Source organism: Bombus pascuorum, chromosome 3, assembly GCF_905332965.1.
Source record: "Bombus pascuorum chromosome 3, iyBomPasc1.1, whole genome shotgun sequence".
NCBI lineage: Eukaryota > Metazoa > Arthropoda > Insecta > Hymenoptera > Apidae > Bombus > Bombus pascuorum.
The window spans coordinates 2,603,093-2,629,934 of NC_083490.1; the positions used below are offsets into that span (position 1 = coordinate 2,603,093).

The 26,842-nt window shown below is 45.9% G+C and overlaps 1 protein-coding gene across 2 annotated transcripts in view; it reads right to left on the bottom strand.

Moving 5' to 3' along the window:
* Window positions 1-26,842, bottom strand: part of LOC132904944 (rho GTPase-activating protein 20-like) — a 179,372-nt gene that overhangs the window by 121,731 nt on the left and 30,799 nt on the right. For both annotated transcript variants that reach the window (XM_060955796.1, XM_060955795.1), the window contains exons 2-5: window positions 16,388-16,577; window positions 16,033-16,217; window positions 4,153-4,198; window positions 3,295-3,467 (exon numbers count right to left, since the gene is read on the bottom strand). In XM_060955796.1, coding sequence (XP_060811779.1) covers window positions 3,295-3,467; window positions 4,153-4,198; window positions 16,033-16,217; window positions 16,388-16,577 — 594 coding nt within the window. The remainder of the gene's footprint in view (window positions 1-3,294; window positions 3,468-4,152; window positions 4,199-16,032; window positions 16,218-16,387; window positions 16,578-26,842) is intronic.

Consider the following 26,842-nt stretch of genomic DNA (forward strand, 5'->3'; position numbering starts at 1 on the left):
TTCGTTTCCTGCGATAATACATCGAGTATATTTCCACAGTTCGAGAAGCATCGACTAACGTCAGAATTTTACGCCGAGACCATCGATGAGAGCGAAAGATCGTTTATCATCCGCGAAGCATCGCTCCGTCTGTTGCGTACGGCTATAATCCACTAGCTAGGGGAAACCGTTAGTATTTTACGCTTTTAATTGCCTACACGATGATTCTTCGCTTTAATGCTCCTAACTATTTCCGCGACTTGTGCAACGGTCTGCGCGAACAACGGTGATGGCTATATATTTCTAAGATGCGCTCATCTTTAGAAAGCTCCGACAGAAAGAGACAATATACCTAACCGAATCAATTAGATCGTAAAGTATTTGTACGCGTCCCGGAGGCTTCACCTTTCACAAAATTATCTCGCTGCCCCTTCGGGCAAAGCACATATTACCGGCGTACGACGAGTGCACCTCGTAAATCACTCGTCGTTCTGCAACACGCCAAGGTACAAGAGAGAAACAATGAGCGCTTGCTCGGTCGCGTATATCCGAACGCAGGTGCGTACCAAGCAGAGAACATCGTGTAGCTTTCTCTGGATTCGCGAGTCGAAGCATTTTCTACGTCGCCTAGAATTTCGTTCGCTTCGACTCCCTAGGGAACAGATAGCTCGGAACGTCGGACAAAAGTTTACCGATTTCTTTTTAACGCGTAAGATGCGTAATTTTGTAAGTAACAAAAGTTGGTCGTATTTTGTCCCCTCCTCGTAATTTCTCGTTTGGGTAACAAGAATCGCCACTTTACATACGCCTTGTACTTACGATCGAGCACGTTATTTACGGTATTACGTCGTATCCTATAGAATACTTTATACGAAATGGGCGAAACAATCTGGTTTACATCTATAAATAGCTGAAAAAGATTTCACGATGGAAGAAACTCGTGGTATGGAAGAGCGTGTAAGATGTCGAAGGGTGGTTTCTGTAAGGCGGTAGGCGGTAAGACACGTGTACGGACGGAGCAAAGTGTAAGTTTGGATTTGCAACCGGTGGATCGAGCAAGCAAAGCAAAGCGGGAACGAAGGTGACGCGGCCCGGGGAGCTGATACGAACGAGTACCGGAGTGCCAGGGACACCCACGTGTGACAAGGCATCGCATAATCTACCCGGACATTTAGCGTAGGCAGGGTACTAGCCGCGGTGGCTGCAGGTGCTTCGATGGGCAGGTGAAATTTCATAGCGAATAACGCGATTAATCCGCTATGCTCCGGGGAAAAGTTTCAATTACGTGGATACTCCGGCGCGAGGGAAAGCATGGAAAATCGGAATGATCGATGCGAATGCATCAACATTAGCGCAACCAGACGATAGGATAGATGATATCTGAGAATCGTGCTCGGCGATCTAATGAATTTTTCTCCCATCAAGCGGTCGCCGAGCATCCAGGTACTTACTTTACTGGAGAAAAGTTGGTTGGACGGTGCGAATTTCAAAAGTAACGAGCGATACCGGCAATGGCGATATTAGGGAGAAACGATGTTGCTCGTTAAGTATTCACGACAAAACCACATTTACCGAGAGGCCTGATCGTCGTGCTACGAGCATTAGGTATACGCGAAGATACTCGGGTAGCTGCGTGACTTACAAGCCTCGAGTCTATATTTCAACGGGCGTTAAAGTCGAGGTCGATTCCATCGTACCGAGAGACGCTGTTCGAAGCGTCCGATCATTACACCCGTTATAAGCTGTCACATAGCTCATCTCACACATGCCGCGGTCCCGCACACTGATACCCCGTCCGGGGTACTTTGCCATTTTTTCGATTTTGTAATCAGCCCCGCATCGACGCTGGCTAACTTACGCGCGTCACTTTCGATCTTTCTTAAGACGATTCACGCACAAAACGATCGACGCACCGCCACGCTAAAACCCATATTCTTCCTTGTAATTATTCCTGCGATACATGTACGTACCTTGATGTACGGTAAGTTTGAGTTATTTGTTCGGTCGGTATATTTGCTTCGGATATTTGGCTCGGATCGAGCAATTTTCACCGGCAATTCGTTGAATTAGCTCGTAAGCTACATTTGACAACAGACTGTTTGACGCGTTAATGATACACGGTGAAATTGCGTATTGTGTGGCATAAGGAGTGCGCGTTCCGGAATATAACATCCGCTCGTCAAGAGGTAAGAAGTTTGTTCGATGTACGATATATTCTTCCTGTTTGGTCGTTGCGCCAAATACACGTAAATCGTACGTATGAAATGCCTAAACCGACTGACCCAAAACCTAGATCTAGTGAATTGTGCGACTGTGTCGGTGTACAGCGTAAACCTAACCAGCACGATGTCACGCGTTCGATCATCGAAATGAAAGTTATAGGAACGATGATACACACGTACGTGGATGTTGTCGTCGATCGGTAAGTGATCCGATCGGGAACATCGACAGCTTTGTCTGTCTACAGACGCGGCAGGAACTCGAAAGGTTAACCAAAGATGATGTTCTTGCGCACCGTTGCGTCACCAGCCGCGTGATAGGACTTTCACTGTGCGCGAACACGACGACGATCTCTCGTCGTTCTTCGAGAAGCGGCAAAAAGACAGGGGAAGGGGTCTCGTTATTGCTTCGAGATCGTTAAGGTCAATTACCATGGTCGATTTCTCGGACGCGAGAAAACGCCCTCGACGTAATTCGTCAAAGGCGCTGCGACCGGAAAAACGCCGGTTCCTTTTCGCCACGAATGAGCGTAATTAGAATTAACGAGCGCGCGATTAATTACGCACGTATCTACGGCAAAATTCCCTTGAGATATTCTCGACATATATCAGCAACGCGCTCGTAACACCGTACAGTGGCTCGCGAAAGTACCCGCTTCGGTACTTGTTTGTATTTTCAGCTTTCTTTCCTACGTTGGCGATATACTCGATCGCGACAGTCGATTTCCAAATGTTTTTTACAAAGTACGGACGACAAAAGTTTAAAGTTTTCTATGGTAAGCGTTCAAATATTTCCACTAGTCGCTGTACGTATAACACGAAACGACGGATACTTTAACGCCTTATAGATTAGTGTGCTAAAAAGTGAAAACCGTGTAGCTGGTCGAGCTAACTAACTACCATATATTTCATCCTCGAGCCGAGGATCCTATCGATATTCGTGTCGACCTATCGGTGTGTTTCAACGGATCTATATTCTCGTACGTTCGCTCGAGGTGTTGTTTCTCTCGAGCTGGTTCGACTTAATCGTCGGGATAATTCGATCGCTTACAAGCAAACATCGTGTCTCTATTTCATGTAGCTATTAATAACTTACCGGTAGAAGAAGTAACGAGGATGGGGAATGCCTGGCCGCGGCTTGCCTAAGACTAAGAAAGTGCAGTAGGGGGTCCTCGGATGCTCTCAGCTCATCCAGAATCCTCCTGGCCTCGCCGTAACTCTCCAGGTATTCCCAGTAAGAATTCCAAAACGATCCAGGGAATAAGTCACCTGGTGGACACACCGAACGAGGCAATTAGATACCGTATCGAAGTCGGTATACCCACTGTGCTTGACGAATTCGATAAATTCTCTCTCGGCTCGTTCCGATCGTCCCGGGAGAGACTAAATCGTGAGCTCGTTGACCCATTTTAAGAGGATGATCGACGATACAAAACATAAGAGAGCGAGTGAGAGAAAAAGAAAAAGAGAGAGAGAGAGAAAGAATAAGCTAATTATACGAGACGCACTGGAGAGGCATGCAAAATTTATCCGCGACGATGGAATAACCGTGAACGAGAACCTCGCGTCCAAAATCTTCTTCCAAATGATTCGATTCAGCGATACATCATCTCGCTCGCTACCTTCCCTACGAAACTTATTTCCGTTCGAGGATTCCTATCTTTTTCTCTCTTTTCCACCGTTCTTCGTCGGGTGGGGTCTTCGCCATCACGGAACGGACACTCGTGCATCGGCAATGATTTACCATCGAATCCTTTGGCTTTTTTAACGTCCTTTCCCCGACTCCATTATCCGACTTGGTCTCGCCATAGACTTCCTCGTGAAAGACACCACGACCTATCGCGATTTACATTTTTCTTTGCAATCTTCGCGTTACACTTCGCGTTCTTTCGCTATCGTATTACGGTTCGTGCATGTAAAGAAAATCTGATGAAAGACGAAAGCGTACACTCACCCGATTTGAAGGTACCGCCATCCCAATTCTCCAGCGCTGTGCGGATCTGAAAGAAAGCAAAACGGCCATGGTAGAATTGGCTCTTAAAATACAATGACCAAGATACGAGGAAGGGATGGGAAGAGATACGGGGGACCATGTATAATACATGATGTATAATGCCCGAATGAGTGGAGCTCGAGGGGCGCCATACGCCAGTTTTATACAACGGGCGAGTTTCAACCGATCATTTGATTACTTTTTTATACTCCTCTTTACATCCTGCGCTCGATAGCCTCAGCGGACAATTGATCTTTTTCGTACGACGAAGAAACGATATCCGAGAAGAAAAACGAAACCGGCGTTGCTTTCTCGTAGCAAAATACGAATTAGGTGGCGAACAAAAAATTAAGGCGAGTATCCGGACCACGTGCAATTGGATCTCGAACGGAATCGAGGAACCCGTTGCTTTTACGATCTTTCGAAGGAAATGACGATCGAATAAAAATACAGAGAGGAGAAGGTGAAGACATTTTTCAAATTTACTACTTCGGTCTGGACGGTGGTTCGATGGTTCGGAGGCTAAATCACGTCCTCGAAACCAGCTTGTTTCGTTGAATTATAACGCCACATTATGCCCGATCAGCGCGTGAATAAGCTCGATTCTTAAGGTTCTTTCTATTATTACATTACGGCCTGAGTGAAACGAGGATGAAATTCTCTTCGAGTAAAGGGAAACAAAAAAAAAAAAAAGAAGAAACAAAAAATCCGGATATCCATCGATCTCGATGTCGGAATATAAATATTTTCTTCCGATAGAAAATTTTCCTGATAAATTTCTAAATTGATTTAAAAATTTATAAAATACGTAAACGTCCGTAATCTGACTTTTACGCGCGGACAAACTACTTTTTTTTAAACAAACGCTTCGACTTTCATATTTCCTTCGAAACCACTTTCTAGCAATGGCGACTCGTTACTCGAAGCTGGATGAACCGATCAACCAGGTAGATGCGAGGACTTTGTAAAGGTAGGACCGACACCCACTTAACTCTTTAACGAGTAACATTGTCACGAGAGAATCCACTTACGTTTCCATTACAGTAGGTAAAGGGAAAACGGCTGGTCCGCGCGGCGTGTATAAGTGGCAAGACGCTTGTACAGCAACAGTATCGACGTTATGTTAATCGGCGCGTTAATGGTTAATTTCAGCGAGGCCGTAAAATCGAGAGAAAGTTGCGTAAATAAAGACCGACGGACAGGTGGTACCCGTGGGCACGGCTATTTGCATTTCTTTTTTCAGCCAACCGGCGTTACATCGAATAAAAATATTTATCGTATAGTTTCGACTTCTTTTCGGATCACGCTGTACCACGACAAGAGATTATCGATGATACACGGTTAATTGCCTGCGAGCTACGAATACGTATCTATCATGAACACCGTGTAATCATAATAAAATTGCTGGCCTCTGTGCGCAGCTTCGCTAACGAGCAATTTCTTGCGCTTTAATTGCTACGTTTTGCGTAGACCATCGTCGTCCAACGATCGAGAAATCTTTATCCGACTTTATCCGCGATTTTATCACCGATTTTCGGAGGTATGTATTACACGCGACTAAATACACGTGCAACCACACGTAGTTTCGTGCATCTCTGGCACGTGTTCCGGAGCAAATGAACGAGAGAAACGTCCGACTACCAGTTTAAGAAACGGTCATCAACCTTCTGTTATCCGTACCTTAAAAAGGCGGCCTACGACGATCACCCGCTGAGTCATAAGATACGCGATAAAGCATCTAAAATGGGGTGACGAGCCCGTTTACATCGTGCGCGGGTGTTCGAAATCGCTTCGTCTTTTAGAAACGTTTCTCGATTAATTCTCGAAATCTTAGAATTCGTCCGAGGCAGTGATCCAACGCGGTCGCTGTTATCGCGTTACGAAGAAAAATCTTGATGGACTCTTCGATCGGTACTTACGATCGGCGATAAACCGCGTCGAGATAAACGAACGAACGCCGAACAAGATTGGAAATCAACGGGTACCGATGTGCGATACGTCGATGTATTCGAACGCGGAGGATGAATTTTCGCGGTATCATTCGTTAAGTTAAAGTTTCGATAAGAACGTATGGGATTGGAGCAGAGGGTGCAACGTCAGCGGGATGACGGCTGCCGGCCGAGTAAATTGAAAAAAGGGATGCGTGTGGTTGTAAGGGGCATCGTATGGTTGTCGGTTGCATTGTCACGTCGGCGACGGCGCGGCGTGACGGTGCGTCGGCGTGTCGATGTGTTTCTTATTGTCAGATACGTATCTATGTTAAGCGCACACGCAGTGCATGCGCCCATGCATTTATGCAACGCATTATACGCGCCGGCGAGGCCGAGCATACGCCGTGACCCATTCATTTCCGAGCGTTATTCTCGAAAACCCAATCCTAGATTAATTATAAATTATTCGTATTCATGAGGCGCTCTACCGGCTAGAGAAACTTTATAAATCGCTTTAGAAATTAATAAAGAAAAAGAAAAAAAGAAAAAATAGCCGGCAACCTTCTCGTTAAACTTTTCTCTCTCTCTCTTTTCATCAACATCCAACTTTATTTTCCAACGTTACAACGGAGAACAAAGTCGAACGACGTTGTCTCGGCTACCGTGGTTCACCGCCGCGTCAGATTACGATGCACAGGCAGTCGCGAGACATGAGACGAAGAGGACGAGGGAATTCCTCGATATCTAGGTTCGTGAAACAGCGATAGACGATCGTAGCCGATCACCGATTATCTCGAGGACCTGGTGAATATTACAGAGTCTGCGGAGTGTCCAATTTTTCGCTGGTCCCTCTCTCCTTTCTGCTGTCTCGCTCGAGCGAATCGCGCGCGGAGACGCGCATCCTCTTGGAGGCGGTTTTAATTACACGTCGCGCGACCGCGATCGTCCCCTCGAGCCTGCATTATCCATCCGGGACGAGCTCTCGAGGATGAGTACTCCGGAGGGCGTTCCCAAAAAAACAGGCCAGACCACGTGTTATTAGGGACTACGCGTGGGCGTTTCAACCACCCATTATTATTTTATAGTCGTCCGGACGGTCTCTCTATAAAGATTTTTTACCCCGTGAGCCGAGATTGAAGATCGATAAACGGGATATGCACCTGCGGAGTGGCACGAAGTTACCTGCTCCATGCTTCTTCTTGTCGCATCCATCCAATCACGATGTCAATACGCTTTTCTATTTCGCTTATGTAAATCAGCTTTTTCATCCGGTACAACTGAATCGCATTTTCGCCCCGGCTCTCCTAAATAATTACACGCCTCGCTGCATTTAAATCGCAAACAGGTTTTTTCTTCCAGATATATCAATATAGGGGAACGACGAAAGCACCGTGGGTTTATAATTAGGTTACACGGAATTTTTACATCGCCACCGATCATCACCTGCCTTTATCGCCACGCTTCTTATTTCTTATCATCGACAACGTTCGCACGCGCGAACTATACATACTCGATCTACGATTATACTCGATAATCGATACGCGATTGCATCCTGTTTAACGTTACGTTCACGATCGACCGACCTCGCCAGCTTCTTCGTTAAAACGAGGCGTGTCGGATACGTGTTTGTCGTCGCGTCGTCGCTGTTTCGTCCAGTCGAACGAAAGTGTAAGAGAGAACGTTCGAAGCTGTTCTAGTTTCGATCGAGTAAATCGTTCGAGCTCTTTCAGTCTCGTCTCGATCGCGTTTTTCCGAGTCACACGCTCCAACGGCTCGGCTTTTGTTGCTCTTCGTTTATTGACACTGACGCGACTCGGAAGACTCGAAAGAGCCACGCGTGGAACTCGTTTCGCGTCGTCCCAGTTTTCTCAAATCATCGCAAATTAATGACAAACCGGCAAAAAGGAGCAACCGGAGACCGACGATTTACGACGAGCTGTTCTGTTTTACCCGCGATTTTTCGAGAATACGTTCCACTTCTGTCACGCGGCCGGTTTGTTGGCGTAACCGTCACGACGAGGAACGCGTTTCACGCGATCGAAGCCATCGACGCGCGCGAATCGTTCCCTTGCCGTAACGCGAACGACAATTTCGGCTGCAGGAAGCCGAACCAGAGGCGGAGCTAGCCACGCGGATCGCGCGTAAATCTCTTTATCCTTTTATCGCCGGGTTAACAAGGCTCCTATATACGCGTTCGTCTTCGTTGCTAACGAGAACGTTGACCGCGCGTCGATTGTACGGAGAAAGCAGATTCGCGCTTGAAAAACCTTCTTTCTCTTTCCTACTGCTAACTGCTGCGTACGCTCAACCGATCGTTATCCAAGATACGTTATTATTACCTTTGATGTTCCTCTTCGATCATCGTTTCGATGTCGTAAAGAAACGTATGGGTTGAACGGAGGAATAAAATCATCGAAGCGGAAGCGAATTCCTGACGTACGTTTAACGTATATATTATTTGGCACAGATCAATTTTTTCATACGCGAACTACATTGCGAGTTAGAACGGCGTACGTTTCTCTCGCGATATCGATTCCACTATGATACGTAACACCGTGAAAAGGGAACAACTGGAATTCCAACGAGGATTATTACGACTTACGGGACGGCATGGATACCAATGAAAATTTATCGATCCGTCACGATCAACGTCGATTCGGACCGACTACGATCGTAACTCCCACTGGTCACACCTTTATTCTCCGAGCAATCGATTAACGAGTGGCTGGGATCGCGATGCTTAATTTCTCTCGGCTTGGTTACGCAAGCCAACCGTTTGTTCGATTGGCAAAAGCTAACGATGGAACTCGTTAACGAACTTATTCTTCTGAAATGCCAAAGTTTGACGCAATACGCTTTTGCATCGCGCGACTGTCGGACGTTGAATCTGCGACCACGAAACAACGTGACACGCGAAGGCGAAACCGTTTTGCGAACGGAGGCTACGAAGGAACGTGTCCTGGGTTCACGCACACGACGAACAAATCTGCGTGCACCGCAGAACGCACTTTCTCCTGTCCGAGATAAAAGCCGTGCCGCGGTGAGAGCGATTTGCGATTTTCTAGGGTGTCGGGAAGTATCGGTATGATCGATGCACCCACCACCACGACACGAGAGCATCGTCCTCGTATTCTTTCTCTCGATTTCCATTCGGAAACCATCTTCCATCGCACACGCAACACGGCTGAAGAATTTATAACAACCGTGCGGTCTTTTCGATCGTCGCGAAAATCGAAGGGATCGCGGCGGCAAAAAGAAAAGGGGAGACTGGCTCGGGTGAATTTAGTTTTTAAATTCAGATACGCCGACAACGATTAATTTGCATCTGCGAAACTACGTTATTAATTTGGGTAGCTTTTTAGGACCAAAGACACGAACAAAAGATAGTGGACGCAAGGTGAGAAGAAATTAGAGATCGATAAGCAGAACTGGTCCCATTAGCAACGCGATCAAAACCATCGAAATTCCGCGTCCCTGTATTTATCATTTCCTGCTGCTATCGCGTTTCTCGTTCAACGGCTACTCGACGCCCCCGAGAGGTGGCTCGGAAATAAATGTCGTTGCCGAAAGACGAAGCCCGGAGGTGATCAAGCCCCCTCCATGTCGATAAACTTTTTATTTCTTCGACTCGTCCTTTCTTTCGATTCCTCGTGCGAACCCTCCCTCTTCCCTCTTATCCTCGCGTTAAAAGCTCGCGCGTCATCACACGGACGAGCGTTACGCATAATCCGACCGTGGAATTTCTTTGTCGGAGAAGACAAGTTCCCGGAAGACGTAGATGGAAAGGTTGAAATCGCGCGTATTAAGCTTGCCAAGTTGGTTCAACATTCGTGACGAATGGCTATTTAGCAAAGCGATCGGTAGAGCAAGCGATCGCTACTTCTTTCGTAAAGCGAAAAACTTTCTGAGCAAACTTCTCTTTCTTCTTCGCTGAGTGAAACATTGACAAGACTCTCGCATACGATAATACGAATTCGCAAGAAATTAACGTTCACTCGGCGGAGGCTGGGTCGTTTCTGACACATTTTTTTAAACTTTCACTCGGTCTCCATCGTTTCGGGCTTAATAAAATACATATACACATATATAATGTACGCAGAACGATAACTGTAAAAATTATTAATGCAACGACGATACGATAGATCCAGGAGAAGCATCGTAGTTGCTAATGAATTTGTATTTTTCTCGCGTACGAACAAAATATTCGATGGATCACGATATATTCTCGAACCGAGAATGGAAAGCGGCTAGAAAAATGTCGCAAGTGGATATCGAGGTAAAGGACTTTGCCGCGGCGCGTCGTGCGAGAATTAAACTGGACCGTGTCCGCCCCACCCCCGTCTCAGGAAAATAAGAGACCCCTGCCGATGAAATCGAAACCGTTCTCGGCGATCCGCTATCCCAGCAGTCCACTTTCCCAACGAAATACCACCACGTTCATCCACTTTCCTGCGACACGATCGTCTCTCCTTTTTTTTCTCGTTAACCCGCGTGTGCTGCACGCCGCGCGGCACATTTTTTTCCCTCGCTGCTGCTCTACTTTCTACCCGCGTCTGCTCTTTTTCCGCGAGTCAGGAAAATGAAAAGAGACAGAACGAAAAGAGCCTACGAAGGAGAGAGGACGATAGAATGGCCAAACGATGCACTAATGCGAATAAAATTACGTCTGCCAGAGCTCGTCCGCTATTACGGACTGCTTCATTGGTCGATGAGCGAGGTGGTAAAGAGGAACTCGACTTAAGCGTCGGTATCCGAGAACTCTTTCATTTCTCTGCGATAATGTATACGCTGCCGGATGATTGCACACCGGCTAATTAATTTTCCAGCATTCTTCTAACTTCCTCCTCGTCTGTTTCACCTTTTCCACCCTTTGCATTGGGAACGCGCGAGCCACCGCAACGCGCCACCTTTTCAATTTTCTACCGGAGCTATGTCGCGCAATAATTTACCAACCAAGCGATATTGATAATCAGGCGAATTACGAGTTGCATTCTCGTCATCTGGGATAACGCGATAACTTGTAATTCGTAACATTTTCTCGCAAAGTTTCGTCTCTTTCGTTACCAAGCTCGTTGATATCACAAAGTACCGATACTCGTCGATACTGGCGTTATTTGTCAAATTTCAATAAGAGCGTCGGCTCAATGGTACAGGATGGTGGAGAAGACTCGTCGTAACTCGCAACGATAAATTTTTCCTTTTTCTCCGACAATGTACATATCAGCTCGTGTTTTTCTTTTTCGTCCGTGGCACGATTACGGCATCTACGGTGTAATTAACATCCATAACCATCAAACTGGATTACGAACAATATCCGGCTCGTGCTGCTTCGTCTTGAGATTAGAGAAGGACTGTTAACCGCAGACTCGAACTGCTACTTACTCATTAGCCGACCGGCAATGAGCGTAAAGAAACGGCTCCATGTACATTTACTTTTCAGCCAAGCACGTTGATTATCGGCGAGTATAGCAGGATCGTTGGCCGAAACTCAATCTGTAAGTACGTTTACACGGTCTGATTAACATCTATGGGTGGAGGAATTAGCCGAAGAATCGTGGAATTCGGTCACGGAGGATCGGTAACGAACGGTGTTTGACCGTTGCAAGCGTAACGTTTCGTTTGCACGGATTTTAAAGCGATCCAAGGTCCTCCGTCGAAGAAGGCATCGCGCGAGAGACGGACGATCGCGTTCCAGAAAATTCACCGAACTCTCGTCGGGATCTTTTGGAAAGAACGAGTCGCAAGAAAGGCGATATTCGCGAGATCATCGGCTTCGGACGGTGCTTTCACATTCTCGCAAAAAAACGTTGACCTGCAGCTGCATGAATATTACCGCGACGAATACGGACACGGATAACGATGATCGGCACGATATGACCAAAAACGATCTTCGCCCGTCATTTATTATCGCGCATGTCCACCAGATTCACGCACGAGTAATTTCATTTCTGCTCCATTCCGTGTTTTACTCTTACGACCGAAGTAGACCAAATAAATCTCCACTTTCTTCCTCGCTTCTTCGATTCTCGTCTTCGCTCCGCTCGTCCGAATCTTATTTTTTATTCCTAACGAGAACGAGAATCGATCCACCGAGATACACCGTGCCGATCGACGACTCGTTTCGTACGCGGAGAAACGCGACGATTATTTTCTCAAAGTTGGCCTGCAATTTTTCATTTCTCGCGTAAATTACTTTCCGCTTTGTACGATCAAGAGAGCCGGTTGCGAGACAACGTTCGATACGACGACGAGTAATTGATCGATCGTTGTATCCTCTTCCGTAAACAAGCAGATTCGTAAACAACAAGGAAGAACGGGAGATAGGGGAAGAGGATAGAAATAAAAGATAGCAGGGCGTTGGTTGTCGCATTGGCAGTGGCCGGGGCAATGAGCGCAGGTGCACGTGCGCATCGCGATGCAGCTACTCTTGAGCCGCCGCCATGACCGCGGTTACCGTGGCGCGTTGCTCTGCCGCAAAAACGTAATTTACGGTCGTAGCGAGTAGAGAACGTCGCAGAGAAACGGAGAAAGAAGGAAGAAAGCGAAGAAAGAGAGTAAGAGAGCGAGATTGGACCAAAAAGACCGCGCCAGACTTTACATCCGTCCTTCTCGAAATTCTACGCTCAATTGCCGAAGGAGAGACGTTGCTCTGGATGACGATGAAACGATACAGAAGAGGACGAACGAGGGATCAGTCGTTAGGGACGATACTTTTCGTGGAATCCTCCGAGGTTTGTCGAGGAAGCAAACGGCCAGAAGAGGCTGGATCACGGATAGCGACGAGGTTTGAAACGCTTCGAATCTGTGTACGTACGAAGCCACGGAAGAGCATCGTAAGTCGCGTCTCCTATTTTTTACAGGCAAGCGATTTCATCTTCGTCCTCGTCTCTTGGAAATTTTGAAAATATCCTTCGTCGTAACGTTACAGCATCGAACGAAGCTTTGTCGATATCTTTGCATATCTACCGGATTCTTTCCGTTTGTAGATATTTCGCATCGGTTTAATCACAAAGTGACGTTAGAAATGTACGTATCGTGTTTTTCTTCCGTGATCCTCGTATTCCGTGGTCTTGAAAAACCTCGAGGCTGAGATTCGAACGCCCATCGCTAGCCACAGGACGCCACCAAAACTCGAAAAATCTTTGGAACAAATAAACGTACGAAGCCACGGAAAAGCATCGTAAGTCGCGTCTCCCATTCTTTACAGGCAAGCGATTTCATCTTCGTCCTCGTCTCTTGGAAATTTTGAAAATCTCCTTCGTCGTAACGTTACAGCATCGAACGAAGCTTTGTCGATATCTTTGCATATCTAACGGATTCTTTCCGTTTGTAGATATTTCGCATCGGTTTAATCACAAAGTGACGTTAGAAATGCACGTATCGTGTTTTTCTTCCGTGATCCTCGTATTCCGTGGTCTTGAAAAACCTCGAGGCTGAGATTCGAACGCCCATCGCTAGCCACAGGACGCCACCAGAACTCGAAGAATCCTTGGAGCAAATAAACGTACGAGAATAAGTCCCTCCTTGTTGGCCGAGTCCCTTGGCGTTCTCTCTGAAGAGAGAAAAACGGAGAAAGAAGAAGGGAGCGTGTACGAGGAAGAGGAAGAAAGATGGAACGAGTCTCCCTCGCCTTCCAGGTGCGCGATTGCTTCTAATTGCCCGCGCTCTGGCCCCAAGGTGCTTCCAAAGTGAAATTGCTCCGTGGCAGCGGAGATCGCGCCAACAGCCGACCGGCGACAACGAGCCCGGAATAAAAAGGGTACAGGGAAGAGAACTGCCGGGTTCGTGCGCCGTTTCAGAAACTGCCTGCGATTCGAAGCGTTTTCATTAATTAACCTTCGGTCCAGCGCGAGGTTTTGCGTCATCCTGACGATCTCGGACTAACCTCGACCAGTTTCGTATAAATACGTACAGACGTACGTAGGATGGCTGACGTTCGCAAACACCGTCTTTCCTTTCGTGTAACTCTATGACAAAGCGTCGGATTCCATCGATGGATCGAGTCAAATCGCTCGGATGAATCATTCCGAGAGAGAATGGCGAATATAAAAGGAAACCCGTAAATAGCTATCGCCATGTCATAAATTTAACTTAAATTTAAAATTATCTTCGATGCGCGTTGTTCGAGAGCAACGACGAGAAGCAAAACGAAAAATGAATACAGGGTGTCCTAGGAGGAAACGTCCCAACCGACAAATTACAGGTTCGAACGACAAAATGCCGTTTTCGCGAACGTAAATCTATTCGCTGGTTAGACGATCGTTCCTGTTCCATCGTAGACGTTTCGTTTCCGATCGCGTTGCGTATTGCTTGTATCGCTTCTTCGCGTATCTTTCGCTTTTCCTTGGACACCCTGTACGTGATCATGTTGCACAAGTTGGAATCAGATCGAGCGATATTCCATAACCAAAGGCGTTCTCGAAAATATCTTTCGCAACGACCGAACGAATAAACTCGAAAGAGAGCCTGCCTGTACGTGTCTGCTATAATTAATCCACGCGCGAATCGTAATAATCATTTCGCGCGAAAAAGATCGGTGTCTCGGTCTCGGTGCGAGATGCATCGGGAACGGAGCGTATATTTGCACGGTTTTTGCGCGAGAACTTCGTTATCGATGACCATCGGCGTCTCAGCGCGCGGAATAAAGAAGGTAGGCGTTTCCTCGGCGAGTCGGTTTCGCTCGAATCCCGCGGAACGATCTTTCGCCGGCGCGAAGAGAGGCTTTTTCACTTTACGACGCCGTTGCATCCTCGCGAACTCTCGCTGCGTCTTGTAAAAGTCAATATTTATGAGGATGCTAACCACCGTCATCGCTCATCCCGACTCGTTAACCAGCTCCGCCGGCGTGGCTTTGTGTTTACATCCGAAGGACAGCCATCCTCTTTATTGTCAGCCCTAAGAAAACACGTCCACCGTTGCATCCAGAGTAGCCAATGTTCGTCGAGCCCCGGGCACCATCGCCTTATCAGTATCCGCTCTGTCTGACCACCATATTTTCCACGGTGTTTTTAGTGAAAACACCTTGCCCGCCCGACCAACCATCATCTCTCTACGCTTTCTTACAACCGATCCAGAGAGACTGGTCTGCGCACCAAAGTAAGCTGTGAGTTCTGCCTCCTGGCTACTCTCGCTAGGTGTTTACATTGTTGTACAAGAAACGCACCACGCTCGCGCAGCTAACTAACTGGACATTGAATTCTAACGAGGGCTGTTCGAGTGGAATTTCGAGCAAGTGTCCACATCTTTCGTACTGTATTCGTATTGCATTAAGCGAACACCTACGCAACCGTGAGATCGATTCTCGCGCGTTTTTTCGCTCGATTTCGACCGAATCGTACTTCTCTGTTAGAAAATTTCTTCCAGAGGAAAAGGTTCTTTCGACCTTCCTGCAACGTTAAGAGCACTTTTCACCGTCGAAAGAATAATCGATATGGGAGTATAAAAGATGGGAAAAAACGACGAGAAAGAAACGTTTGTGCGCAACATGGAATCTAAATCCTCGAATTTAAGGAGCAAGGAGCCTCGAAGGCATAGGGTTTTCTCTTTCTTCTTTCATTTGGAGGAAAAACGATGGAAAGAAGAGATACGCGTTTAGCACGAAAAATCGTCGCATCCGCCATCGCGAGGAATTCCCTTTCGCGAAAGGTTGCGCGGATCGAAGAGCGAAGCGTAATTGCGACACGCCAGGAGAAAGGCGCAACGTGGTGGAAGTAACAGGTGCCGCGTTAACTTGAACAACGTGGCTCGATTCGAGTGCCGCCATCTCTCAACCGAGAGCTTCAGTCAGCCTTGCGATTAGGTCAGAAAACAGTCGATAAGAAGAGCTCTACCATCCGAGTAGAAGACCGGCGCGTGTCGTTCTTCAAGGACGTTCGCCGCTTCGATTCAAAATTCTTTAAATCGCACTCACCCTTTGACAATGTTCGGAAGTGACCACCGAGAGATCCGCGAGCGGCTGAAAGATAACATCGTGAAATTCGGGATAGTTTCGCGCCAGCGGCCTCGCGTACAGCTCCTTCGCGCTGCACAGAGCTTCGTGGTACTCCTCCTCGGCATGAAGAAGCTTCTCCGTAGCTCTGTATCGTCTGTCCGTATCTGTAACACGAAGAAACAAAAAGCCGACGATCGCGTCACTGATTCACCGGTTAGAGCGTAGCAGCTATCGAGAAGCTTCGTGTATCGACGTACGCGTCAATAACGGTGATAGCGTAGAGAGCAAGTACTTTTTCAGCGAATAAAGTCGGATCGAAGCGGTGGAAACTCACCTCCTATCGGATCGTACTGTCTGGCGGAGTCCTCGATCAGCAAAACTTCTCCGTGCAACAGAGCAACATCGGCGGCAGGATCGATCTCCGCTCTGGACCCAGCGAGCAACAATCGAGGCCTGCAGACCCGATACTTCAATAGCACGGGAGCAACCACGGACGAAATAGCTCCGGGAGACGCACCAGGTAGCTGCAATCAGACATGGCAGATGCTCGATAAACGTGTAGCAACGATAAACAGTCGCGACGAGAATCCTAGCTTCCGGTATCGATTTTCGCGTCTCGTATCGTAATTTATATTTAATGGACACGCGCGCGATTCACAGATACAATCGTATATCTGTTTCGATGATATCGATCGATCGATAGAATACAAATCGTAGATCGATGATACGAAATGATGGAAATTTCGTGACAAAGTTCCAATACGTTTCACGCGTTGCACGCGTAAAAGTAAAAGCCGTTAAAATTGATCGGCGCTCGAAAACCTTGGAAGACAAATTGCAACCGTATGGACCGTCGGAAATTCTCCGAATTCTCCGGAAATTAAAAGCTCGGTGATCGATGAAAGGAAATTATCAGATTGACTGGGATATCCAATAATCCAAAGAATCGTGCAGCCGGAGTCTGGTAGTGGGTAATAACCACGTGGCTTTGCAAAGTACAACTATATTCCATCTACCCATACGTTTTCGCCTCGATCCACGCCTTCGATGAATTCCAACAAAGCCAACAAGTTTAATCGAAGTTTAAATCGAGCCATATAGCCGGACGATGGTAACCGCGAGAGGAGTATCGATTCGTCGGGGCCAGGCAAACGAAAATTGTAATGTGTTGCACGAGTTCGTGGTTGCCCACTGTGCTTAACCCGCGACCTCGTTGGTAACCTTACGCCGGCGTGGCAATTATCGCTGGCACAGTAACGGGTCGGACAATGCAATTTAATCTCGGTTTACAACAGCCAAGCTTACACCCGACGCCGATCTTTTCTAATCGTCGTTCTCGGAACGGCTTGGAAGAGGAGAGCAATCGCTAGACGCGGGGCAAGCGACGCGAGCGAGATTCTTTCTTCTCGACCGAATAATCGACGGTTCAAGGGAATCGGGCAGAGTCGGACGATCCGGTGCGGAGCGTGCGATCACCCAGGATCGATGATACGATCGGTATGATTGGGAAGAATCCGGTAGTCGATGAGCACCACGCCGAGCGTACCGTTAATCATATTGCGAATTTTTTTTCCAGCGTAACGTGGCTGGCGCGCGCCTCGTTCAGGAATTCGGTGCGTTCGTTTCGTCCAAGTGGAATAATATTCTTCGCGACTTACCGCTCGAGCAAAGTTACGCGTAAGTATACGCGCAACCACCTTCTCAACGATCATCGAACGCACAAAGTCGTCACACTGTTTCTTTCTATCGCGTAAGCCGTTTCCTTTGCAAATTATGATACATTTAAACGACGATACGTACCGGGATAATGTCCGGCGATAAGATCGAGCTTCTTCCACGGTAGAACGCTCGAAGCGAGAGAGAAACGAGAGAAAAAGAAAATCCGTGAGTTCTGCGACCATCCACGAGCGTGTTTTCTCGGTTAATAGATCGGTAGATGAAAACGCGATTAAAAGAAAAGGAATGGTCGAGGATACACGTTGGCGGCTCGCGTTACGAGTCCCTTTTATATCCAGGACGATTCTCATCAGCTCGTCGCGGGTATAAGAGCGATGCCCGTACGAGACGTATATACCAAGTTCTCGTTTAAACGAGAAGCGCGTTATCTCTGTGACCAAGTTTTTTCACGACCGGCAAGGTACTGATATTACTCTCGATCGGAGAAAGGGCGAATTCGCGTATATACGCCCACTCTCGCTTTTAATAAAGTCAAACCGGAATCGTAAAACTGAATCTAAATTGCGTAATTATACCGGTCTGTCTCTCTCCGTTTTCTCCCTTCCATCTCGCGTTGTACCCGTTCGATCGCGAACGGCCTCCGCTTCGTTTCCTTCGTTTTCGCCACCCTCCACCTCCGCTTCTTTTCGATTCTCTCGCAGCCTTCGTGTTTCGCCTCGTAACGTTTCTCTCTCCTCTTTCCGTCGCTGCGATACGAAGACATCGGAGCGAGCAAGATTATAAATTGGCGCGAAATACGAGTACACAGCGCGCATCCCCCGTTGCAACGGCTTTTAAAACCGGCCTTATTCGGCCAAAAGTAAATGCCTCGCAGCACCGGCAACCGCAACCGCTCGCTCGCCGCTTTATATTGTAATTAAACATTTGATACGAACCAGACGTACGAGGGCTCGCGCGTCTCGCGCTACACGCGATTGCACTTTATGGATGTTAATATTAGGCTAACGATCGAGCCTGCTGCTTTTTTTAATGTATCACTCGCCGACCGGACAGCAACAAAATTACAAGTCGTTCGAGCAAAGGGTTCAAACAGAAACAGTCTGCCTCTGCCTCTGTCTCTCTTTCTCTCTCTTCTTATTTTATCTCTTTCTTTGTCTCTTCGTACGCTTCGTGAACGGTGTTCGAGAGAAAAACGACCGAGGATCGCGAATGTTTCCACCGCGCGAATCACTCGAGCCCCTGCCGACCGGAAATTGCCTCTAATTGCCTCGCAAACTTTCATTCTTCATCCTGAATATCCGCGACTCCTTCTCTACCCCCTCCCCGTGTTCTCCGTCTTTTGATTAAATCCCTCTCCATTAAGCTTAATCGGATTCCGCTTTATCATCCGTCCTTCGTTTAAACGAGCACGACTCACAAAAGCAAACGCCTCTTTGTCATGTTCAACGCGGTCGAACCTGTTACTGAACCCATTACCAATACCGATAGACCATATTTCTCTGTCCCACGAGTCGTCCACGATCGAATTCGAATCGGTATTCGTTCGCAAGGCGAATCGTTCCAATGGACGAGAGAGAGAGAGAGAGAGAGAGAGATGAGATGAGACTGGTCGTGCTCGAAGAACGATGCGTCGATGCTGCAAGATGATAATACACTTTCTTTTTCTGGATAACCTCGTTACCATAATTTTGCTAAACGTCCACTATATATCTGCGAGTGTTTAATTTCAGAAATATTGGGTCACCGTATAAATCTATTAGCTTGACAAATTTTCATACATATTTATTACGCCATCGAATGGACCATCGTAAAACGCATCGATTTACAAGTATAAATTCGTCGAGTATCAAATATTTTATTTCTTAGCAATAAGAAAGAAGAGTCTATCGAGAGATCTTTTCGCCCCTATCGAAACTAAATTCATTCGAGAAATACAATGTTTCCGATCGTTCGAACCGAACGATAATATGTACGTATCTAGTGCGTAGAATAGTAATATCTAAACGCCACTTGCAAAGTAATAAATGGGAAGTATCGATACGAGTCGATCAAAGTTTCTCCATTTAATAGGATTCACAAGTTTCGCGTCTATCGAACAGTACGTTTCATACGTCTATTCGTGCATGTGTCTGTTGAAAATACGCGTACACGAGCATCCTGTCCCTCCCAGACTCATTACGGGACAATGAGCGTCGTTACATCGATCACAAGCCAGGCCATTCTGTCGAGGCGGAAGAGAGCGGACTGTTTCGAGTGGCCACGAGCAGGAGGAGCCGGTCGATGCAACGCGTCGATTAATTTCTCCCGCGTTTGAACGAGAAGTATTGCCAGCTTAAAACGTATAGAAAAACCATTAATCATGATACGATTGCCACTTTAAACTCGATTGGAATTTCCGTGATACAGTTCCTGCTCGATAACGTGACGTAAGAATTCGTGCGGATTGTGTCATCGCCGACTAGTAATAGCGAGAGATAATCCGTAGTTCACGAATGTCGAACTTTTTATTTTATTTTATAGCGATAAAGCGAGAAGTTTAGCGAATTTTACCATTCGCGGATTTTTATACCATCGTGGAAAATTTAAACGCGCCTTTTTAATTAACAAGATTCGAAACTATATAAAATATGGAAAGCAGGGCATTCCTTTTTAACATCTAACGAGTGAAACTTTCTACTTATTTCTCGTTCATAGATATATAAATCTGCACAAACGTCCACGGTTTATTGAAAACTAAATTTACTTAAAAAAAAAAAAGAAGGGAATAAATATAAGCTGAAAAGTAATAATCTCGAGATATCTGCATGAATCAGAATTGACTCAGACGTATCTATTTAAAGTGAGCGCTATTTGCAACTATATAATGAAACAATCTATCTTAAACGACGGTTCTTGGCCTGGAAAAGATTTTCGAGGCACGCGGCAACGAGGCTAATTTTTTCAATTCGAAGAATTACATCATTGGTCAATTACCGGTTAGGAGGAGCTCCAGTTAGAAGAAAGTGGCTGCGACGGATGATTGAGGGCTGTGCGCGTGTCTGGAATTGTTTTATAAGAGTTGTTCAACTGGGGGAGGGATCTACTCTTAACAAACGAATCGACCAATTGTTTCAATAATCGAAGATCAAAAACGGTTTTGCATGTTGTTAATTTTATCAATGATATTTATTTTATTGAAATTTATATGGACGAACGTATGGAACGTACGCGCTAGTCAAAACATCGTTACCCAATAACGGCTGCCAATAATGGATTGAGAGGTATGATTGTCATGCAACTGAGAGAACGAAGGCCATACCAAGTATATATAGCTCGACACAGTGGTGGCACGGAGAAGAATGTAAGTACTTGCGTAGTACACAGAGAGATACACTTGCTTTGAATAGATCGCCTAAGTCTAAAGAATTTCAGACTCGGTCTCATACGTATTTAATCGTATCTAATTAAAGAATTTACGTTGTAAATCGAAGATCGATCGAATAGTTGAACCGAACTTACTCGACAACAGTTTAATCGCAATTTATAAAATATACATACGAACGATCGAATAATATTTAGTGATTTTTGTTATAAAATTTATATTATAAATAAATTATATCATATTATAAAATTTAGATGGAATAATATTTACACATACGCTATAGTAAAATCGCATTTAATTAAACTCCATTTATTGGAACGAAATTTTACTTGACGTTTAATTAAATAAATAAACCTTGCTACGATCGTTTAAATCCGCCTGACTGAAAAATTACAGCTAGTAGAAAGAATTAAGGAACTGCCGTTACATAAACTGTTTTCTCTCGATGGATTCAAATAAATCGCTCGACCGTAAAGCATAAATAACCGCGCGATGAAATTGGCAAAAAATCGATAATATATGTACGGATGCTAAAAACTTCCCTGGTGAATATAAAATTGCAAACATTTCGTATAATTCCGTACACCACGTTCGACAAAAATTGCAAAGAGGGTAGCGACACCCAGATAGGTCGCCACACCACTGACACGCGTCGCTCACTGGGGGTAGGACGAAAACACATTCGCTCGAACCATCGCCGAATTCGATTCTTTTCCACTAAATTAGCTAAATAGAGAAAATTTTTATTGTTGATATACCCGAAATTGAATATTAGCAAGGAAAAAATTAGAATTCACGTCTTTTAACAAAAATCATTGATAATGGACCGAAGAAAAGGAATACTCGTTTACATTTCGTCAGCTAACGAGGGAAAGTATCTCGTCGTTTATTTTTTCTCCGCTCTTCTTTCCTTCGTATTTCCTTTCATCGTGTGCTTCCGTGTCAAAATTAAACGTTTTCAACGCAAAAAAAAAGTGAATAATCATACGTAAATAAATTACCTCCGCTCTACGAATACAAATCGTTAGGGAAGAAATTAAAAAGCAAAATTCCTCTACGCAAGCGAATAAATGTATCGTTAATAATCGTACCAATTTTCTACTCTGAATCTAGTTCAAGAACAAACGAATATTTTCTTGACAAACACCCGGTACAAGTGTGCGCTGCGGTATGTAGACACATGTGACCAGTATGGGCTTTAAGCTACCGGTTGTGTGCACGCAAAAAAGCGTGTGAATGCAGTCAACACGCTTAAAGAGAGTGAGAAATGTGTTGGTGCACGCGCGTTCTAGGCCTCGCCCATGCTAGAACGGCCGAACCAATTCGTCGAACCGCTGCAGCACCGACAGCCACTCTCGTTCCTTTCGCTACGAGAATCGAATCGGTCTGCCACGACGACAAATGAACGCTTGGAGAACACGAAGAGGCTGTTTGTCGCGTCGTCGATTCGTGAGAACACGGGTGTTAAATGAAAAATCGCGATTCAGCGCGCGGATCGGGCGGGATGCGCGCGATGCATTATACATCGCTGCTTGAAAACTATCGTTCCAGCTGAAACGATTCCGCGAGGGAATTCCGATGAACTTGCGCTTCTATGCATCAAACAACAAACATCAACTACGATCGGTAGAATTTATGTCTCAGAATATTCCACGTTTCAAAAGTTTTCGTACGTTTTATCGTACAAGTTGCTTCGGGAACGAAAGGTCGTGTGACTCGATCTTATACGAGCGAAAACTAAGCCAAACTCGATTCAAACGTGGACCTCGGATCGTAGAACGTTCGAGTTTTCGCAGACTCTCGTAAGCTTTCGGACACAAGCTGCTTGGAAAGAAGCAGCATACATGAATCATTCGAGAAGAGCAATAAAGAGATGACGCAAGAACTTTTTCATCAGCCAACAGATCGCTGCGAGAAGATCGTAAAAGTTGAACAGTCGCTATCGTTTTAATCTTTCGGCGAGAAGATATTCGCCGAAATTCGTCATAACGGAACGACAATGAGCGCTCCTTCCTGCGTAGAAAGCTATGACAGGAAACGCAGATTCACCGGTATTTCCGCTAGTTGACTCTCGAGGTTAAAGCTTCTAATGACTGTTTACGCTTTATGCTGTTCACAATGAAGCCGTTAAGAGTCTCTCGTACAAAGCAAAGCAAAGAAATACGAAGTTGGTTTCGTGGAAGACGCGCGACCAGCTATCCTAGATCCTCTAGATCCCCGGCCGAATAATTGGCTCGTCTCAGAAGTGGTAATGCAGCGGTCAAAAATAGTAAAATCGAGCTAGAGGCGGATGACCTGCTTTCGGAACGCACATGTTTCTCGCAACAACGAGCTTCGTTCATCTTCGCCTTAATATCGTGTTCCTCTGCTTCTTCGCCGCGTTAACGATAGCCGTGAGATTAATAGCGCGAACAATACCGACGTGGAGGAGGCGATTATCTTTATGACAACGATTTCAACGTATAATTCTGGTACCACCGACATCTGCTACGCGTCAACTTGAATTTATGACCATTTTCTTCTTTTTTTTCTTATTCAGACCGACAATTCGAATCTTCACGAAGAAATTATCTCATAATACATCGTACGTACGTTGTACGTAGCAGGACAAGGTATTAATACGATATAGAAAAGAGGAATTAGAAAATTAGAATAAAGATACGCACCAGTTTGACGTAATCGTTTAATCGGTTAAATTCTCCACTCCTCGAAAGCAGGACATTGTTACAGTCTGACTAAGCATGTTGAAGCAACCGAGTACACAAGACTACAGTACCCGAATTCACGACACGATGAATGACAATTCCGCGACAATTTCTGCCTTTGTGCATCGTCTACTCGAGCCCCTTCTATTCCAAGGCAGTTGTTGATAAACCAATTCCAAGAGAAATGGATGGATTTTTCTCGAGATCCAGCTAGTGGAGCCACTTGTTTGGTTGTTCAAAGAGCGCAAAGTGGTGCTAATTCAGCCCTATTGTCGTGATAGAGAGGCACACAGGGTAAATCCTCTCTCTCTTTCTCTCTCTTCCTCGCTCTTTCGCACTGGGCCTGGGCTACGCATTCGAGAATAGACGTTCACTCGGTCTAAATTTGCATGACCCAATGAGGGGCCACTGATCTCCCATCGTCGAAAGTAAATTTCCTGGAACCGTCACTTCGTAACGTATTGCGCGCTGCATTACCCAATATATACATTCGAAAATAGATTTTTCGCGGTACAAGTACTCCTCGATGATACTTTCTAATTTTAGTCAACGTTACTCGACAGCCGACAGTGGAATTCCGTGGTAGAAGCACCGAGGACCTTGCTAATCGCTCTCGACCCTCTTTCTCTCTGTCTCTGTCTCTGTCTCTCGAGCTATCGAAATTCGACGCTGCAAAAAGTCGAGACCCGAGAGCAGGCGATTTCGATTCGAAACGCGTCCCTGCAGAAAAAAGCTACCATAACTCTGCTGACTCGCGCCGAGTCAAGGTGATACCTGCCAGCAGACTGCATTAATTGTCGCTGGAATAACGATGGCAGGGAAAAAGAAGGATACACCCACTCGGTTCTCTAGGTCAGCAGGGTGATCTTCAGAGCGAAAAAGGCGAGATAAACGAGCTGTCGGGAAGGACGATTCGCGTGGGTGGTTGCGCGCGTGTCAGACGGCTAAACGGTCAGATTCTGCGCTAGCAAGGCGCATTTGGTTCGCGATAACGCATTACATTCTTTTCGCTCTTTCCTCTTGCTTCCGTTCTTCCTTTCCTTCCATTTCTCTTTTTTCGTTTGTCCCGTGATTTATCGGACGATCGTTCAACGATCGATCGAAATTACACGCGCGCTATCGAACTCGTTGTAAGTACAATGTAAACGCGTTCGTCTTGCACTTTGTTTAAAAACGCGAGAACCTTGATGTTAATCTACCGAATAATCGTTTCTCGGCAACGCGTTATGATCGTTCGTTTACCAAGTACACGCCTATTTGCAGATATTATCGTGTGCGATCGATCCACGGGCGAATTCAAGGATAACTCACGGATGTTGAGATTAGTTACGATCTTAGATAACGAGTCGCGTCGATCCTTGCCGAGAACGTTCGTGACATACGAATTTACGAAATAGTATACAGTGGCTCGCTATAAATTTTCAAACGTCAAAATACTTTTGTAAACTACCGCGCATATCTTGTATCTTTTATCCGTGGCCAGTCAACTTCCTCATGTTAACAGGTACACGGTCGAGGAAGCTAAGAAAGTTTTCACACCTCGGTGTCACTTCGGCGATTTACACCGTGCGCAGATCCTTGAATGGGCGATAAATTTCGCGTGTTTATGGTTCGAGATTTAGCATTTGCACCGCGGCCTTGCAAAGAAGAATGGTACACCGGCGGATAATCGTTTAGCATAATCGATTCGTCGTGTTCGTTAATCCGTGATCGACAAACAGCAATTTTCTAAACGTTAAAAAGAACACGGCGAAGCGTAGAAACCGAGCGTTCGCGTAGCTCGCACGGTTAACCCACTGACACGGAATCCGCATGGTTTTTTAGTTCGGCCGACAAGGTCAGTTCCTGGATCTTTTCGAAATTGGAAAATCGCACGTTCTGTTCCGATCTATCGAAACTCGTTCTATCGTTCTGCGTGAATGAATATCCGGTTAGTCTGGCGGACGAGGAACGCTGCAAGAAATAATGCTAAAAACGTTTTCTACGTGGTTTCGCGACTCTTCTTGTTGCAATTTCGCGAGGTTCGATGGTCTACGGCGAGGCTTACAGTGGAAGAAAGCAACGCACGTTCGCGCGATACACGCATTTTTAATTATCTCTGCTGTTCCTCGATTAATTCTTTCAGCGATCACATCGGCCGACTGCATCTTGTTTCGTGGCAGTGACTTAACCGACCGGCTCGATTAAAATTCACTCGATGACTAATCTGTATAGGCGCGCTATTCTCTTTCACGATACGTATACAAAGAGACGCGTTCCGAAAATGGTATTGGAATCTTTGCTTACGACGAACGCGTTACCAAACGGTTCTGTACACTCTCAAAGTTTTATCAAGCTTGATTCGACCGCAGACCAAGCACACGCGTTCGAATCTCGCTCTTTTAAACTGTCGATTAAATCGTAGCAGTAAAACGAGGACCACTCTGCTCTTAGAGACCAACAGCCTATCGATTAAGTAAAGAATTAACTTCCAATTAAACGATTCGACGTTGCGGAACTAATAAAACTGTGTCGCTTGGATCGAAACCTCTATCCTACAAATCACATGAGCGACAATTCGCAGGTGTGCGCGAATCCGTACGGCTTGGGAATTAATTCGCCCTCGGTCGAGTCGGGGATCGCATCGGGAAAGCCTGTCAGGCCTGGAGACGTTGCTTGACGAACGCGTAACGATAATTAATCGTTTCTGCAGCGACATGCGTGCACTAGATCGAAGCGTTGCTCGAATGCGCAAACACGCGAGAGAGAAGAAAGATAGACTGTAGATCGTCTAAACGTGAAATTTCTTATAAACGTAAAACAAGCGAGTATTATTTTTGCAAATTCTCGCTTGTGATATATAAAAGGAAAAAGAAAAAAAGAGATGGCGGTGCACGATCCGCGATACGGTTAGGCGAGCAGAAAATCGTAAACGTTTCGGTGAACGAGGCGACGATTTAAGAAATTTCGAGGAAGATCAAGAAATAACGTTGATATGACTTGTGGCAGGATAATTTCTGGCCTCCTTGCATCTTGGCCCCTGTGCTATACTTTCACGATCGCCTTC